This window comes from Muscardinus avellanarius, assembly GCF_963383645.1.
Source record: "Muscardinus avellanarius genome assembly, chromosome: 3".
In the NCBI taxonomy this organism is placed as follows: domain Eukaryota; kingdom Metazoa; phylum Chordata; class Mammalia; order Rodentia; family Gliridae; genus Muscardinus; species Muscardinus avellanarius.
This window is the reverse complement of record NC_137788.1, coordinates 139,053,296-139,070,199: the sequence shown is the minus strand read 5'-3', so window position 1 is coordinate 139,070,199 and position 16,904 is coordinate 139,053,296. Positions and strand designations below refer to the sequence as shown.

The following is a 16,904-nucleotide window of genomic DNA, read 5'->3' as shown; positions in this document are numbered from 1 at the left end:
CTGGGTGGCAGTGTTACTGGGTCTCCGCATCTCTGGTCTCCTGTCCCCGCCCCTGTTCTTTTGAGCAGGTGGCTTTGGCTCTTGGCGATCAACTGCTCCAGTTCAAATGAGCGCCCCCTCTGCACTGGGCCGCTTCCCCTGTTCACCCGCCCAGAAGACAATAAACTGCCTGTTGTCCAAACACTCCTGTGTCCTTTTTGCTTTTCCCCACGACAAACCTCCTCCCTCCTGTCTTTTTCTCTCCTTGCTTGCTTTCTCTTCTCTGGGCCTGAGTCATCTTCGACTCAGAAATGTCAGTGCTGGAAATGGCCTCACCGCCAAAGACGTCCAGCTCTGCGTGGGATAGAGAAGAGACTGAAGTTCAGGGAGGTTTTGAGCCACCCAGCACGCTCACAGCGGGGACTCTTTCTCTCAGCTCTGTTTGCTTTTCTGTCTCTGGCTACATTTGGACACAACACTGCACACAGCTCAGCCTCACCCTGGTTAATGGCATATGTGGCTTTAAGATGGTCCCTTCCCAAGAGACCAAGGAACCAAACTTGGGAGAAAAGCGATCAATCGGACATGATGGATGTTTGGAGCAGGTGGGAAGTCCTGGACTCTCACCGCTCTCCCAACAGAGCCGTTTCCAGTGGCATCCCTTCTCCTGGACGTCTGGGACAGAATGTCACCCTGGTCCCTCTTCTTGCCACCCTCTTGGATTCTTTATAGCTTTTAGCTTTCCAAAGACACCAGCCCCCAAGGACAGGCAGGAGGCTGCCGGGCTGCTGCGGAGGGCCCGCGGTGGCGTCTGGGAGGACGCAGCTGGCCCCAGGCTTCTGTGCGCCAGGAAAGAGGCAGATGCTCACTGAGCTACAACATTTAATAAAATCACCTTTAAAGGGTGGAACAAGACTCCGGTATGCAAGGAGGCCTGTTCTGGGGCTCAGGGCTGCTGGGAGTTAGGGATCTTCTGGGATTCTGAGGTCCCATTGACCATCGTGTCTGAGCTGCGCATCAAGGGCTCCAGCTGAGAGGGTCGCCTGAGGTCCTTGGTCCCACTGGTTGAGGCCTTCTGTGCAAAGTGAGGTGAGTGAGTGTGGCCCCCTCCCCAGGGACCTTGCCTGGGAAGACATGAATCCAAACCCCAGTGGACTCTGACTTCTGAAAGATTTTGAAGCCGGGCGTGGTGGCGCACGCTTGTAATCCCCGCGCTTGGGAGGCTGAGACAGGAGGATCGCACGGGTTCGAAGCCAGCCTCAGCTACTTGGTGAGGCTCTCAGCAACTTAGTGAGACCCTGTTTCCAAATAAAGTATAAAATAGGTCTGGGAGGATAGCCTGGAGGCAGAAACACCCCTGGGTTCCACCCCCAGTACCAAAAAAAAAAAAAAAGAAAAGAAAAAAAAAAGAAAAGAAAGGAAGATTTCTAAGTCCATCTTATCACAGCTGGTGACACCTAATTTCTCCAAGGGTCCCCCCGGAGGCCAGGTGAATTTGCGAGGCCTATGTCCCCTGGCAGTCTCCTTTCCAGGAGCCTTTCCAGGGCCTTTCCAGGAGCTGTGGAGCCTCAGCTATGAGCAAATAATACTGATGACCAGGGGCAGGAGAAATCAGGCTCTCTGTTTGGGGAGCCAGGTATCCCCAGGACAGCTGTGAGCAGTTCTTGGGGAGTCCGCAGTGTGGAGCCCTTCGGCAGCACTGTAGTTACCCACTATAATGGCAAGGGACAATCTTGGGTGCCATGAATTGAGTGGGTGTGAGGCACAAGCTACTTCTAGAATATAGGCAGTGCCAGAACATTCCAGAAATGGCTGTATGAGTCAACCCTCATCCACAGTCATCTTGTTGCATTTCACAACAACCCACGGGGGAAAGGCTGGTCTTGGCAGGAGGTCTGTTTCTCTCAGACAAGCAGGGAACCACAGGAGGACTTCTGTTGGTAACAACGGGAGCTGGGGCCCATGACACCCCATTCCCATCCCAGGAGCTGGACCCTCAAGTTTTTCTCAGGGCCCAGTGGTTTGGAAGCAAGGTGGCTTCCAGCCCCACCACTTGAAGCCCAGGAGCTCTCCTGGAGGGGCCACTCACAGGCTGGTCTGCGATGATGAGGTTGGAAGGATGCCCCAAGCCCTGCTCTTGCTCCTGCAACCGTATGGCCAAGTCCTGCTTCTCTCGTCCCCAGCGTCGAGCTGAGTCCTCTAGCTGTGGAGATGGAGAGGGGCAGCTGGGATCAGTGGGCAGCAGGCCCAGCCTTGACAGCTGAGGCAACCAGAGCCTGAGCCCGCTCTCTGAGCAGAAAGCAAAGCTCTGGGCAATGTGGGCTTGACCCTTGCCAAGAGACCTCCGGGATAGCAGAGGCGAGGAAGGGACTGAACTGTCAATCTAAGAGGCATTGGACCCTCTCTGCCTTCCAACAACATGTAGAGCCCTGGCCCTGAGTCCATGCTGGTCCTGAACTCTGGCTACAGACTGAACCTGACCTGACCACACACGACTGAGCCCTAATCCTGGTCATTGACTGAGCCCGGATTCAGTCATAGATTGAGTCTTGATCCTGGTTACATACTAAGCACTGATCCTGGTCGCAGTCTGATCAGTGAGCCTGGCCCTGCCCATTCAGCCCCTGCACTTCACCTACCTGGTTTTCCAGGGACAAGATACGGCTCTGAGCCTGTTCCAGCTTGGCTAGGAGGTTAAACTTGTCTGAAGAACTGGCAAGAAGATCCTGTGGACAAAGCAGAAATTCACGGACGGCCCCAGCTGGGGGCTGCGGCCGTGCAGGCTCAGGAAGCATGCGGGTACTGAAGGAGAAACCAGTCGGGTCTGAGCGTCAACCCAGCTTCTTGGCACAGAGCCTCAGCCTGGGCCCAGCCCTCTTCCTGAAGTTCTCAGCATAAGGCTTTGGCATGGACTTTATTCACAGCTGTTTCTCCCATGAATTGGGGGCATCTGAAGCTTTTAGACACCAGTGTTCAAATCTAAAATGTTATCTAGGAGCTCCCATGAATTCACAGAAGCCTGCGGAGAGGAGAGTGTTTTTATAGAGGGAAGAAATGAAGCCGTGGCCCCCTATCCCATGCTTTCCCTGAATGTCCATGCATGCATCCAAACATTACTCACCTGCACATCCTGGGCACACCCCTAGTTCCAAATGCTCTGCGTTAGGGTCTGTGCACAGTGCGGGGGCACCTGGAGCAGCTGGGAAGTGGAGGGAGCCTAGGTGTGCGGTCCTGGGACACCCACCTGTGCGGGCAGGGTCTCTGTGCACTGGGTGTGGCCCGGGCCACCTGTCTCTCGTAGCCTCTCTGCCATGTCTCCACCTGCTCCCAACTCCCCGGGGTCCACCTGGGATGGGGAAAAGGACTCTCCAAGGCTGAGCCAATCCCAAGAGATGCTCCGGAAAGGAGCTCTGAGAGGTCTGTGTGGGTCCAGGTGGAAGCCGGTCGCAAGGCAAAAAGAGTTGGGGTCCAGGGGCCAGGGGTGAGTCAGGGGCTTGCTTTCTCCCAGAATGCTAGAGGAGGGTCTACAGAAGCTTTCAGATACATGCATTCCTAGGAGGAAAAAAGCCAGGCCTGGTAGCTCCCATTCCAGGAGACACCAGGCGCAGTGTGGGCCGGGAAGCCTAGCTCTCGGTCTTGACCGTCAACTCGGCTCCCATCCTGGGAACCGCCTGGATACCTGGTGACCAGTGCGGGCAGGCCTGGGCCACACCTCTGCTGGTGGCTCTTACCGGCAGGGCCTGCTGCTGCAGAATGATGGGGGCTGACTGGTGGCGGCTCTTCTCCAGCTCTGCGCGTAGCCTTGAGTTTTCTGCCAGCAGTACTGAGTAAAGGTCAATGGGTAGGTTCTCTCCGGTGGCACCTGGGGGGAGTCCAGGGACTGAGAGCATGGGAAAGGCTGTGGACATGGCCACAGATGTTCGTGAGATGGGCTTTCCTGCCTCCATGTCCCTGCCCTCATCTGATTCTGTTCCTTCCCTGCTCCCAAGCCACCCACGGCTGCCTACTGCCAGTGGAATCAGGTCCACGGTCCTGTGAGGCTGTTTGGAATCTGATGCCAGGCTTCCCCCCAACTCCCCTTTCTCCTGTGTCCTTTTTTCAGCCCTTCGCCTTTCTCTCCCTCGCTCCTCTGCTCTAGACAGAATCTTTGAAGATATGGAGAGTCAGGGAAATAATTAAAAGGGTCTTGGAGGTAGGGAATTGGGAACTGAGGCCTCTTCTGGGGAAGCCATTCTCTGCCTGTTCTGGTTCCCCTAGTTCTCAGAGCCTCCCGCTGCCCCGGAGGCCAGGCCTCTTTCTAGCCTGGCTTGCACCCAGTATCCCATCGGGGCTCTAGGGGGCTTCCTGGGGATGCTGTGGAGGTTCTCAGTGCCTGGGTATAGAAGAGCAGGGCCATCCTGGGTGTCTCGGGCCCACAGATGTGACCCTCAGGGTACTCCTCTACATGGGAGCCCCCTTCCCAGAAATCTCCTTCCTGGCCTGGGGGGCTCACAAAGAGGAGCCTCCAGAGATCAGGGATGGAGCAAAAGCCGGGGAGTCGATTCACTCACATCCACTTCCGGGAGCCGGACCGCCCATGTTGGGCTTCCCCTGAAGCCTGTTGGGTGGCGGGGGCTCATTCCTCTCTCGCAGCCTGTCCTCCAGTACCCGCTCCATCTTCTCAATGACCTGGCAGGCAGAGCACGGGGCTGGGCTGGCCTGGAACCGCCACGCCATCCCGTCCGCAGGCCCCCGGCGGGCAGCCCAGCACCTGCCTTCTCTTGGTGCCGCACAGTCTCCTCCAGGGCCTTCATCTTCTGTAGCTTGTCCTGGTACCGCTTCAGCAGTGCCGCCTGCGGCTGCTGAGCCTGGAACAGAAGGAGCAGCTCCTTCTCTCGATCATTCTTCTGCAAGGGGAAGGTGCGGTGAAAAGAGTGCCCAGGACTCACCCTTGGCCAAGAGGGTCCCCTGGCCCACCACCAACTCCTCCACCGGCTGGTCCCCTCCTTTCCTCTACGCCACTCTCCTGCCCCAAGCACGCCTCCTGCCGCAGCCCACCTGGAGCCCTTCCCTCCGTCTCCCGGCCACAGCTCACCCGGATCAGCTCGTTCTGCAGATGCTGCACCTTGTCCCGCAGCTTCCTCGTATCCGGCTCACTGGGATGCAGCCTCTGCTTTGTGGACAATGCTGGGGTGGGCAGGGAGCTGGCTCAGGGAGGAGGCCTCTCCCAGCTCTGCTCAGCACAATAGGGGGTGGGGTGGCTTCCAGCCATAACGGGCTTGCAACAGGACTGGGTACTCCGTTTTCCACTCCTGAGAGGACCCAGCTGGGTAAGGTGTGTGGGTTGGGTAGGACTGGGATTTCTGCTGAGTCCAGCTACATGCACATCTGGGGAGAGCGCCCCCCCCGCCCCCATCCCAGGGCCCAGGCAGGTGTCCTGATGCGCTTGGCGGCCTGGGCACCCTTACCCAGGTTGTGGACTCCATCCGTTTTGCTCTCATCCTCTTCCAACTCCTGCTGGGTCAGGTGGCTCCTGAGCAGGTGGTTCTCCCACTCCAGGTGGCTGGCCTGTTTCCGCAGGGACAGGATGTCCTCCGCCATCTTCTGCATGGCCCGCCGGTAGTTGTTCAACTCCTGTGGAGCCCAGAGCCCAGAGCTGAGGCCTTGGTCCCAGGGGAGTCCCCATCCCACATGTGCATGCACACTTGGGGTCAGGGCCACTCTCAAGGCCCCAAGCAGCAGGACCCCCAAGTTATGCCCCTGAGTCTTAGCAACTCCTGGGAGGATGGTTCGGACTCCATCCCCACCCGTCCTGTCTGCATTAGGGCAGTTAGTTGCTCTGAGCTTTCCTAGGGGCTGCATCTATTCTGTGATACCACCTCAGGGCTCCGGCATCACGGGGGAGCTATAACACACTCTAAAGGATAGGGGCCAGGAGAGTGGGATGGATATCCCAGTAAGTGCCACTGGGGAGCTGACCCTGGGACCCCACACCCACCCGGCCCAGCAGTCAGGGAGGGGTCGAAAGTGGACTGGGAGACTTGGTTGTGGTCAAGGTCAGGATCCAGCGACAGGAGAGGGATCTTCTGCTCCTTCTTTAGAGACCCTCCCTCATGTGTTCCCACAGTAAGCCTATGAGAGTAGGTACTATTATCGCCCCCAGTTTACAGATAAGGGGACCAAGGCTCAGAGAGGAACCTGATCAGTGAGGAAGGCGTCTGAAATCCAGACCCGTGGCACAAAATCACTTACAGTTTCTGTTTAGTTTGTGGTACTGGGGATGGAACCCGGGGGCCTTCTAATTCTGAGCTATACCCCAGGCCTGTTTTATTTTTTACTTTGAAAAATTGTCTTGCTAATGTTACCTCACGCTGGCCTTGAATCTGCCATCCTTCTGCCTCAGCCTCCCAAGTACTGTGATTATAGGTGTGCGCCACCACGCCCAACTTGAGTGTGTTCTCTGTGTGTGTGTGTGGGGGGGAGGTACTGCTGATTGAACCCAGGGGCATTCTACCTCCAGACTATATCCCCAGCCCTTTTTTATATTTTATTTTTGAAACCGTGTCAAAAGTTCCTGAGGGTTTCACCAAGTTTTTTTGTTTTTGTTCTTGTTTTTGTTTTTTTTGGTGGTACTGGGGTTCCTGGAAACCCTTTTACCTCGGGCTACACTCCCAGACCCATTTTATATATATTTTTAAATTTGGAAACAGGGTCTCTTAAGCCGGAGAGGGTGGCTTCGAACCTGCGCCATTCTCCTGTCTTGCCTCCCAAGCGCGGGGATTACAAGCGTGTGCCACCATGCCCGGCCTGAGGCTGACCTTTGAACCTGTGATGTTTCTGTCTCTGCCTCCCAAGTACTGAGATTATAGGTGTGCACCCCACGCCTGGCTTGAGTGTGTTCTTAAGCACTGTGCAATCCTACTGTGAGGCCCTCACATGTGGTTACCTTGCAATATATTTAGAAATGGTAAAAGCAGACTACAAAAAAATGATCAGTGTGACCCCAATTTGGAAAACAATTTATGTCTGCCTATATATGCCTAGGAAAATTAATAAGCTATATTTATATGCTTCTTTATAATCAGAAACTCCTTACTATTATTTATAAATTTAATTTAAATTTGTAAGGAGAGTTTCTTAAATCTAAGTACAAAAGAGGATCCAATCCATGAAGCCAGAAATGTCAGGCTAGAGGAGGAGGTGGAGCTGGGGTGGGGGTGGGAAGGGCCGTGAGCTCCCTTGGGAGTGTGCTGAGCCCTGGTGGCTGCTGGACTTCCTGAGGCTGTGTGAGGTCTTGCATGTGGGGGCAGGCGCTCATGGAGCCAGCCAGGCTCCCCAGCCCCCAGGAAGCAGAGCTCTGCCCCCGACTCCCACCTGGGTCCCATGCTGTCTAGGGAGGGGGCCTGGCTTCTGGGTCCCTGCCTCCCACCTGCCGCATGGTGGGCCACCGGCTTCTAGGGGAGGAGCCCCGCACATGGGGGAGCAGCAGACACCACTTGTCATCTGCCGCTGTCTATCCTTCTGGCTGGACTTCTTCTAGTTGGTGCCAGTGTCGGGTCCAACTCCCTAGCACCTTCCCCAGCTGAATTCCAGTTTTGGCTTCTCCGAATCTGCCCATCTGTTGTCCTCGGACAGCTCATTAACCAGGACCCTTAGGCTGGGGAGCCCGTGTGTGCACGCCTGCGCACAAACACACGCAAGCATGCACGCAAGCACAGGCACAACTTTGTGGGCAGGTCTAGATTGGAAGCCCAGCTTGGCTCCTGAGCTCCGGACAATCTGAGGCTCTGGGTCCTCGTACTGGGGACACCTGGGATTGCTGTGAGGCCCAGAGTTGGTGTGTGAAGCCCCTGCCCAGGCAGGGGCACTAATTGAGAGGCACTGGTCTCATCCCATCCCATATCTGTCCTAAAGGCTGCTTAGTCAACAGGTCAGATTCCTCCCTCTTTCTCCTTGTTTGCCTGGGCTCCCTCGTCCCCTTCCTCTGCTGGGGTCCAGGTCTTCCATTTATGGCAGTTCTTGACTAGTAAGGGGCTGGAGGTTCAGTACATTAGCTGAGGAAAGCTCATGATTATTTATTTGTTTTTGAAACGGAGATTGAACCCAGTGGTACTCTATCTAGCTCTAAGCTACATCACCAATCCTTTTTGTTTTATATTTACTTATGTGTTTATGTATTCATTATTTATTTATTTATTTGCAGTACTAGGGATAGAACCTAGGGGAATTCTACCTCCGAGCTACACCCCCAGCCCTGTTTTTTATTCTTTATTTGGAAACAGGGTCTCACTGAGTTGCAGAGGGCCTCACTAAGTAGCCGAGGCTGGCTGCGAACCATGATCCTGTCTCAGCCTCCCAAATCCTGGGATTACAAGCGTGTGCCCCCATACCTGGATTCCTTTTTAATTTTTATTGTGAGACAGAGTCTTGAAAAGTTACCAAGGCTGGCCTCAAACCTGTGACCCTCCTGTCTCAGCCGCCCCCACCCCCAAGTACTGGGATTATAGTCATGCATCCCCACACACAAGCTACCCATGATATTTTGGCAACAGAAGCTTATCGCCTTATTTTCTTTCCTCCGCCTGGTGTAGCCTCTTATCAAGTCTGCTCCAGACAAGTGCAGCAGCATTCAAATTGGGTTCTTGGCTCCTAAGGCTACATCCTTGAGATGCACACGCACGCACAAGAACACGTGTTCAAGGACACTCACTGTAGAGCACCTTCAAGTCTCATGCTAGGGTCTGCTCAGCCTCCGGTCTGCGGGCGGTAGTTACAAAGAAATGGCCTAGAATTAATTATGCCGACACAGAGAAATGCCCTTGCTCTATTGTGAAATAAAAAGAGAGTGTGGAAACCGATACAATCCCATCCAGGTCTGGGTTCGGCTGCGTGTGTGTGCACACGGAAGATTCCCTTGGGAAGATTCTCCAGCCCCTTGGCCTACCCTCTGGGTCTGATTTGTCCAGGGACTCATCATTTCTCGGAGCCTGCTGTTCTCCAGCTGTGCAGCCCTGGGGGCTGAGCCCAGCCCTGTAATAATGAATACCCCCCACCCCCACGACAGATGAAGAAAGCTGAGGTCCAGAGGAAGGAAGACAGGGAGAGCCGAGCTTCCGCTGGGGGGCGTCTCCCCAGCCACATGGTCCCTGCCGGAGGCAGAGTGGCAGCTCCAGGGGCCCCCACCCCTTGAAAGCCCTCATCCCCACCCCCAGCCCCAGAACCCCAGCCTGGCTGCTCTGAGCGATGCGTCCTCAGGGGGCTGGAATCTACCTGGCCAGTGCTGTGTGAGGGGAAATGGAGGGCCTGCCCTCCCTCCCAGCCTCCCCTCCTGCACAGCTGGGCGGGGATCTGGAGCCTTACAGCAGTTGGGAGGCCGCAGCCCTGACCTCTCCCCACAGCCAGGAGCGTGGCTGCCCTCCAGGGCCACAGTCTGCGTCACAGGCCAGCCTTGAGCGCAGCTGGAGCCGTGCCCCAGCTTGTCCTTGTGGCCCTGCCCTCTACCACCGCAGGCCCCCCTTCTCCCCGTTACCAGTCTGTTGGGGGTGGGGCGGGGAGGACTTCTCTCTGACTTCAATGCCACCATCCCTACCCCCACTGCCCCTTCTGCACCCATAGACACCCCCATGGCCAGGACCCCCACCCTCAGAGCTGGCTGAACTGAGACACCTGGGGAGCCAGGTTCTGTCTGCTCAGTGCAGGGAGCCTGGTGGCCTTGGCCGCGCTCCTCAGTGGCTCTGGGAGGGAGGCAGCTGTCCCCTGAGCCTCAGTGTCCTCATCTGTGGGACGGAGAGCCTGAGGGCTGCTACTGCCCTCCTTAAGGCTGCCGCTGAGTGAGGGGCATTGAGGAGGGTGGGCCTGGGCCCCCGCATCGCAGGGTCCTGGCAGCTGTGACTCCCTCCCTGCATCCTTTGAGTGCTTTGAAAGAATTATTCCTAGCTGGGCATAGTGGCACATACGTGTAACGCCAGTACTTGGGAGTCTGAGACAGGAGGATCGCAGGTTCGTAGCCAGCTGCAGCTATTTAGTGAGGCCCTCTGCAACATAGCAAGACCCTGTTTTAAAATAAAGAATAAAAATTAGGACTGGGGGTATAGCTCAGAGGTAGAATACCTCCCTGGGTTTAATCCCTAGTATCACACACACACAAGACACTATTTATTATTATTATTAATTATTATTGTTTATTGTTATTATTATTATTATTATTATTATACTGGGGATGGAGCCCAGGGGCATTCTACCTCCAAGCTACACCCCTGATTCTATGATCCTATTTTTTATTCTTTATTTTGAAACAGAATCTCACTGAGTTTCAAAGGACCTCACTAAGTAGCCAAGGCTGTCCGAGAACCGCGATCCTCCTGTTTCAGCCTCCCAAATGCTGGGATTACAAGTACTCGCCACCACACCTGGAAAAAGACTTATTCTTATGATCGCCCTGGGCACTGGGCACAGAAGGTATGATTGTGCGACTGCTCCCATTTTATGAAAAACGGAGGTCCACTTTCCACTGAAGAGTAGGGGAAAGGTTAATCTTTACAAAGTCTGGAAGAGGGCAATGCTCAGCTCCTCCCTTACAAAAGAGAGTGTGTAGGCTGAAACCCAAGGCTTGTCAAGTGGGGGCTTTCAAATCCACCTCTGGCCACTACCAACTGTGTTGAGCAGAAGGAACCTTGTGTCTTCATTGTACAGATGGGGAAATTGAGGCTGGAAGTAGTGTGCCCAAGGTCACAGACGCTCGGTTAGAAAGCCCAGGCCTGAGCCAGGCGTGGTGGCACATACCTGTAATCCCAGGACTTGGGAGGCAGAAACAAAAGGCTCACAGGTTGGAAGAAAACCTCAGCAACTTCGTGGGACTTTGCTTCAAAATGAAAATATTTAAAAAAGGGCTGGAGCTGGGCATGGTAGCGCACGCTTGTAATTCCAGCACTTGGGAGGCTGAGACAGGAGGAACACGGTCCCCGGACAGCCTCAGCTACTTAGTGAGGCCCTCCGCAGCTCAGTGAGACTCTGTTTGCTAAGCGAGATTAGTCAGTCACACAAAGTAAGGAATCGAATGTTTTCCCTAATCTGTGAAAGCTAAGGTGAAAGGGGTCATAGGAAGAGCTCCAGGTGAAAAAGGAGATCCTATAGAGGAGCAGATAAGGCAGCCTAACTGTGAGGATGGAAGGAGGGGAGAAGGAAACTCTTTAAAGCACAGGATGTACTAATCCATATCATAGTCAGCCACTAAGCCAAGCATGAGAGGGAGGGGGGAGGGAGGGGGGGACTGGGTGGGGGCTGGATGGGTGATGTGTGCATTTGTGTCTACACAAGTTTTTTTTTGCCTCATCATGATGTATAAATACAATGCACCAATAAAAATTTTTAAAAAATAAAGAATAAAGCCGGGTGTGGTGGCGCACGCTTTATTCGGGAGGCTGAGACAGGAGGATCGCGCAGGTTCGAAGCCAGCCTCAGCTACTTAGTGAGGCTCTCAGCAACTTAGTGAGATCCTGTTTCCAAATAAAATATAAAATAGGTTTGAAAGTATAGCCTGGGGGTAGAAGCCCCTCGGTCCCACCCCAGTAATGCAAAATAACTAATAATAATAATAATAATAATAATAATAATAACAAAGAATAGAAAATAGGGCTGGGGGTGTAGCTCAGAGGTAGAATGCCCCTGGGTTCTATCCCTAGTACCCTTCCACACACAGCCTGTGCTGGAAGCCACACAGTAAACACAAGGTCAATCAGTACTTGCTGAGTGTTACAGAGTACAAGGACTGTGCCGTGCTGGGTCACAAGCCCAGCTGAGCCCACAGTGTCCTCCACTGGTGTCGCCTCTACACTGAGAGACGGTGGGAAGTTTCTGTGACCATGGGGGCTTAGAGCAGGCTCTTTTCCAGCCTGGGCGTGCTGAAAGGCTTCTTAGAGGGGGTAGTAACCTGAGCTGACCTCTTGTATGAGTAGGTGTTACCAGGTGTGGGCCAGGACTCCCAGGCAAAGGCAGGGAGGCGAGTCATTGTGATGAGGGACAGAGGGGCCAGCTACTAGGGTGAGGCACAATGGGACCTGCACCAGGCAGAGGCAGCACATGTGGAGTTGAGGGCAGGAGCTGCAGCAGACATGGTGAGACCTGAGCATGGCAGAGGGTCAGGGTGATGGAGGGATGGAGGTGTAGTTGGAGCCCTGGGAAGGCGCAGATCTTCAGAATCTGGAGTGAGGAGCGGGAGGGGTTGATCAAGGAGGTGACAAGGGGAGAAGTGGCAGTGGGTGGGGAGGAGCCCTCAAGATGGGGCAATTACCAGAGAGGTAGGAGGAAAAGGGTGAGAGTCTCACAAGCCAAGGCTGCAGAGAGCTCCCAGGAGGAGGGCTGGGGCGGGCGTAGAGTGGGGGCTGGAAACACGCCCTCTCCTGCTTCTCCCTTTCCTGGACAGCCACTCAACCTCTGGGTCCCCAGGCCCCACAGTCCAGGCTGGCAGGCCCAGGCCATTGCATGTGGTTTGCCTCTGCAGCCAGCAGAGGGCAGCCGCCTCCCACGAACGCTCGTCCCTGGCTGGCGCCAAACAGCATAGGTTGCAGAGGAAAAATGTGTATCTTCTCCAGTTCCCAGGACACCTGCCCTCCTCCAGGTGGTCCAGCGGCCTTCCCAGACCTCCTGCCCTGGAACTCCCTTCTGAGAGGTTTTGTGTATGTGTGTGGTACTGAGGATTGAACTCAGGGGTGTTCTACCTCTGAGCTACACACCCCTATCCCTAATTTTATTTCGAAGCAGGGTCTCACTAAGTTGCAGAGGGCCTTGCTAAGTTGTTGAGGCTGGCCGTGAATCTGCGATCCTCCTGTCCCAGTCTCCCAAGAACTGGGATTATAGGCATGCGCCACCATACCTGGTTCTGAGATGTTCTGAGGGGTGACTTCTGCTGATAACTGTGTACGGAAGCCAGAGAGGTACAGTGAGGTCACCCAGCGAATCCTCAGCTGGGTCCTGTGTGTGTGTGTGTGTGTGTGTGTGTGTGTGTGTGAGAGAGAGAGAGAGAGAGAGAGAGAGAGAGAGAGAGACAGACAGACAGACAGACAGACATACAGACAGAGCGAGCGAGCTTGGGATAAGATCCATCTCAAGGTTCCAACAGCACTTCCCACCACATCAGCAGATGCCTGAGGCTGACCCTCTGCAGACAAACAGTTGAAAGGGACCGAGATAGAGTTTAAGAAGTGCACCCTCCCCCATCAGCCTAAATCTTTGCAAACTAGACAACATTCCTTGTGGATATCCGCACAGGGAGGCAGCCCGGGAGCTCGCAGGCACCTTAATGATAGCATCTACCCTTTGTTGAATGTCCACCTGCGAACAGGCCTGTAACGGCGTTCTCTCCGATCCTAAGGAGAAACTTTCATTCACCTTGACTGGGAAGGGAGCCCACCTGGATAACAAGTCTGGGCCCTCTGTTATGGCTGCCTCCTTTTTAAGGGCACAGCTGCACCGACTTGGGTCTCTCTGGGCATTTGTTGAGGGAGTTTCCTATGGAGCCCAGGGAGCCGGGCCTGGGGTGGCGCTATTATATCTACCATCTGCAAGGTGACAGGTAAGATGGTACCCAAGCCCTTGACTTTGTCCTTTTACCAGTGAATGAGGCTATTTCTCCTAGGAGAGGTGCCTGCTGGGGGAGGGGAGCCCTGAAGGCCTCTGAGCCATCTCATCCCCTCAGCCCTGTGAGATGCCCTTAGGGTCTAGGGTGGCTGCTTTTCTGAATTAGACAGAAAAAGTCCAGCCCTGGAACCTTGGTCCTAGGGAGGCTTGCAAGTTAAGGCCAGCCTGGGAAAATTAGTGAGATCCTGTCTCAAAATAAAAAATCAAAAGGGCTGGGGCTGCAGGTGTAGCTCAGTGGTAGAACACCACTGGGGGTGGATGGAGGCTCTGCCCAAGATTTGTTGATATTTGCCAGTATTGTTCCAGAGGTCGAGGTTCACTGTGGCTGAGCAGTTTCCTTATTCACGGGAACATCCAGGTTAATATCACCAGATCCCTGGCACCTCTGCCCTTGGCCATGCAGACAAACTCCCTTCCTACCCACTAAGGTACAATATGACAATCGAACCAAGCGGCCGCGCCCCTTTCCCTCCATCTGCTTTTGCACTTTACCACCACTAGAGGGCAGTCAAAGGAGGCCTGTGAGCCCTACAGGCCAGGTGGAGCCCGAGCCCTGGAGCTGACCAAATGCAGCCTGCTCTCCCGGAGGTTTGGGCAGCACAGAGTTCCAGATGAGGCCTGAGGGGTGAGATCCTAGAGGAAGACCCACTTTACTGGATCCTTTCTCCACCTGCCACCACCTGGAGTGGCCCCAGCTTCCCAAGCCCGTGCTAGGCTCCAGATTGTTATAAATCTCCCCAGCAAGGCCAGAGAGCTTAGCCCTGTCGGGGTGGGAAGACCTGGTCCTCAGAGATCTGCCAGTTGGAGGGTGGGGACTTGCCACCCCTCACACCCTGGAAGTGTGAGGAGGGGGAGCGAGGAGGGAGAGGGGTCCCCAGAGGCAGAGATAAGATTGGTTTGGGGGATTGGAGGTGTGGGACAGGCATGGAGGCCAGCCTGGGGCCTGGATGTTTTGGAGAGAGCAAAGAACTCAGGTCTGTTTGGCCAGAGAGCGGAGCCACAGAAAGTTATAGAAACAGGGCCCTGTTCACCCCAGATCCTGCTTCTGAAATGATTCCCCCTGCATGTCAGCTGGGCCTCCCACAACAAATCTGTGCAGTTTGCTCTTTAAACCCGGCTCGGCTGGAAGCTGCCCTGGGGGAGGGAGAGGGGGTCGCTTCTTTGTTCAGCCCAAGGTTATAGCAAAGAAACAAAAGGAGTGAATATTGCCTTTCCCCAGCTCTTTCCCTTGCAGCCGCTGAAGAAGAGAAGGTGTCTAGAAAGCTTTTGTGCTTGGCTGGGTGAAACTCCATGGGGGCAGGGCCTTGGCCCACAGCTGACCCTGGCTCCAGGCTAATTGGCCCTGGCAGAAGACTGGCTGGCTAATTGGGCCAGGACAATGGAGCTGGAGCAGTGGCGGGTGGAGCTCCAGGTCCACTCCCCTGGCTTCCCTCAACTCTGCCCAACCTTCAAGGCTCCAGCCCAGCTGGCCCTCTTCCTCCAGACTCAATCCAGCTCTCAATCCCTCCACCTCTGGGAAGTCTGGGGCCACCACCCTGGGCACTGAGGAGGGCACAGAGCCCTCCCCAGGGTGGCTCTGCTCACTGTCCCACAAGAAACCCTCCCCTTTCAGTTGCCTCCTGCCTGTGGGGTGGTGAAAAGGGGCTGACTGGAGACCAGAACCTGGGTTCCAATCTCACCTCTGCTAGATGACCCTCAGAGAGCCCTGGCCGGTCCGTAGACCCTCATCTGCTCCCGAGGGGGGTGGCACCTATTGGGTTCTGAGGTTCTGGAAGGGGAAAGACTTTGGCAGCTGGGACCCAAATTGGAACAATTATTAACTCAGGACATCTAAGCCCCTGGCCTGGGGCAATCTGCTTCCTCTCCATCTACCACTCCACTCTTCCTCACAGCCTTGCGTCATGGTTCTACACTTCCAGCAAGCCTTCCCAGGCTAGCCCAGACTGGGGTCTAGGGCTAGAAGACCTCCAGGATGCCAGAGCTAGGGCTCGAGTCAGCAAGAAACAATGGCCACTGTAAGGGATTTCCCGTAGAAGCCCTGCTCTCCTCTCTCTCCAGGTTTTGATCTAGTGTGGGCTTAGATGGCCCCTGTTGGGCTTAGGAACCTGCAGAAGGTTTCCGGGACAGTGGGCATCTAGGAGCTAGTGCCCCGTGCTCCTGTCCCTCCCTCCCACTTGTTTAGGTGCTGGGAACACCTCTGCCTGTTGCCTGGCAACACTCCTCAGCGCCTTCCTGCTGGGTGGGCAGACCCATCTCCCAGGACCCGTGGGTGTGGGGGCAGACTTACAGAACGGCTGTCAACCAGACCCAGGACAGCCGTGGGGGCTGCAGGGGGTGGGGCCCCAGGCTCCCCCATCTTTGCTGCCAGCAGTCCTGTTTCCTAGGACGGGTCCTCAGGGACTGTTGCTACAACAAGTGCCTGCCTGGTGACTGAGCTGAGCCCTGAGGATCCTCAGCCCAACCTGCTCTCCATCCAGCTGCACCTTAGTCCCTCCTCCTGTCCCCACGGTGCCCCTTTCTCTCCCCCTCACCTCTTCCTCTCTGTCCCTGTCCCTCTTCCTGTGTCCCCTCCCTGGAGGTCCTGTTTTCAGGACATCCTTCTCCCTCAGCAGCCCAAACCAGGCTCACTGTCCTCCCGCAGCTGCAGCTGCGCAGTGCAGCCTCGGGCCCCACGCCTGGCCCCTGGGGCGCCGGGCTCTGTTTTCCTGATAGTCTGGACAAATTCCTTTCCCTTTAGTTCAGCAGAGACATGGGTGGGTGTTTTGAGAAGGAACCCTGTGAGAAGCAAAGGAAAAACAAACCCAAACAAGACAGCCCACCACCTAGAGACGCCTCGTTGGAGAGGCAGATAATGATCTAGAACTGCCTGGTTGTAGAGACCCCTCCCAGGGTGTGGAGGGCGGACGGCCAGTCTATCCCAGGCCAGCTCACTTGAAGGCATTCAGGACAGGCCCCATCTGGACCCAGCAGGACCTCTGCTTGGAGTTGGGACTTCATAAATATTTGGTCCCTTGTTTAAGGAACAAGTGGGTGACTGGCAGTGTTCTCTGGAGCCTCTGGTGGCACCGTCGTAGTCCCTGATTGGAGACTCCAAGACAGGCCCTCTCTCTACCTGTCTCCAAATCTCTGTTCCTGGGAAACTGTGTGTTGTGAAGGGAATATTCCTCTTCTCATTTGCAGACCTATTTTTTTTTTCTTAATTCACTTTTTCTTAGTGGGGTTTCTTCCTCTCTTATCAGGGCAGGCAGGGGAGTGGAACAAAATCCCCATAGCTGAGCTGAGCTGCCCTGGGGATGTGGAGAGACTGTGGG

The 16,904-nt window shown here is 55.1% G+C and overlaps 1 protein-coding gene across 1 annotated transcript in view; it reads right to left on the bottom strand.

Moving 5' to 3' along the window:
• Positions 1 to 925: 925 nt before the first annotated feature.
• The window catches only part of CCDC33 (coiled-coil domain containing 33), a gene marked incomplete at both ends in the record, with an annotated part of 113,087 nt that continues 97,108 nt past the window's right edge, over positions 926 to 16,904 (bottom strand). Inside the window, 9 exons of the mRNA XM_080691657.1 lie at positions 926 to 1,054; positions 2,069 to 2,182; positions 2,619 to 2,705; positions 3,224 to 3,325; positions 3,711 to 3,877; positions 4,554 to 4,647; positions 4,734 to 4,865; positions 5,054 to 5,145; positions 5,427 to 5,592. Coding sequence (XP_080547783.1) covers positions 926 to 1,054; positions 2,069 to 2,182; positions 2,619 to 2,705; positions 3,224 to 3,325; positions 3,711 to 3,877; positions 4,554 to 4,647; positions 4,734 to 4,865; positions 5,054 to 5,145; positions 5,427 to 5,592 — 1,083 coding nt within the window. The remainder of the gene's footprint in view (positions 1,055 to 2,068; positions 2,183 to 2,618; positions 2,706 to 3,223; positions 3,326 to 3,710; positions 3,878 to 4,553; positions 4,648 to 4,733; positions 4,866 to 5,053; positions 5,146 to 5,426; positions 5,593 to 16,904) is intronic.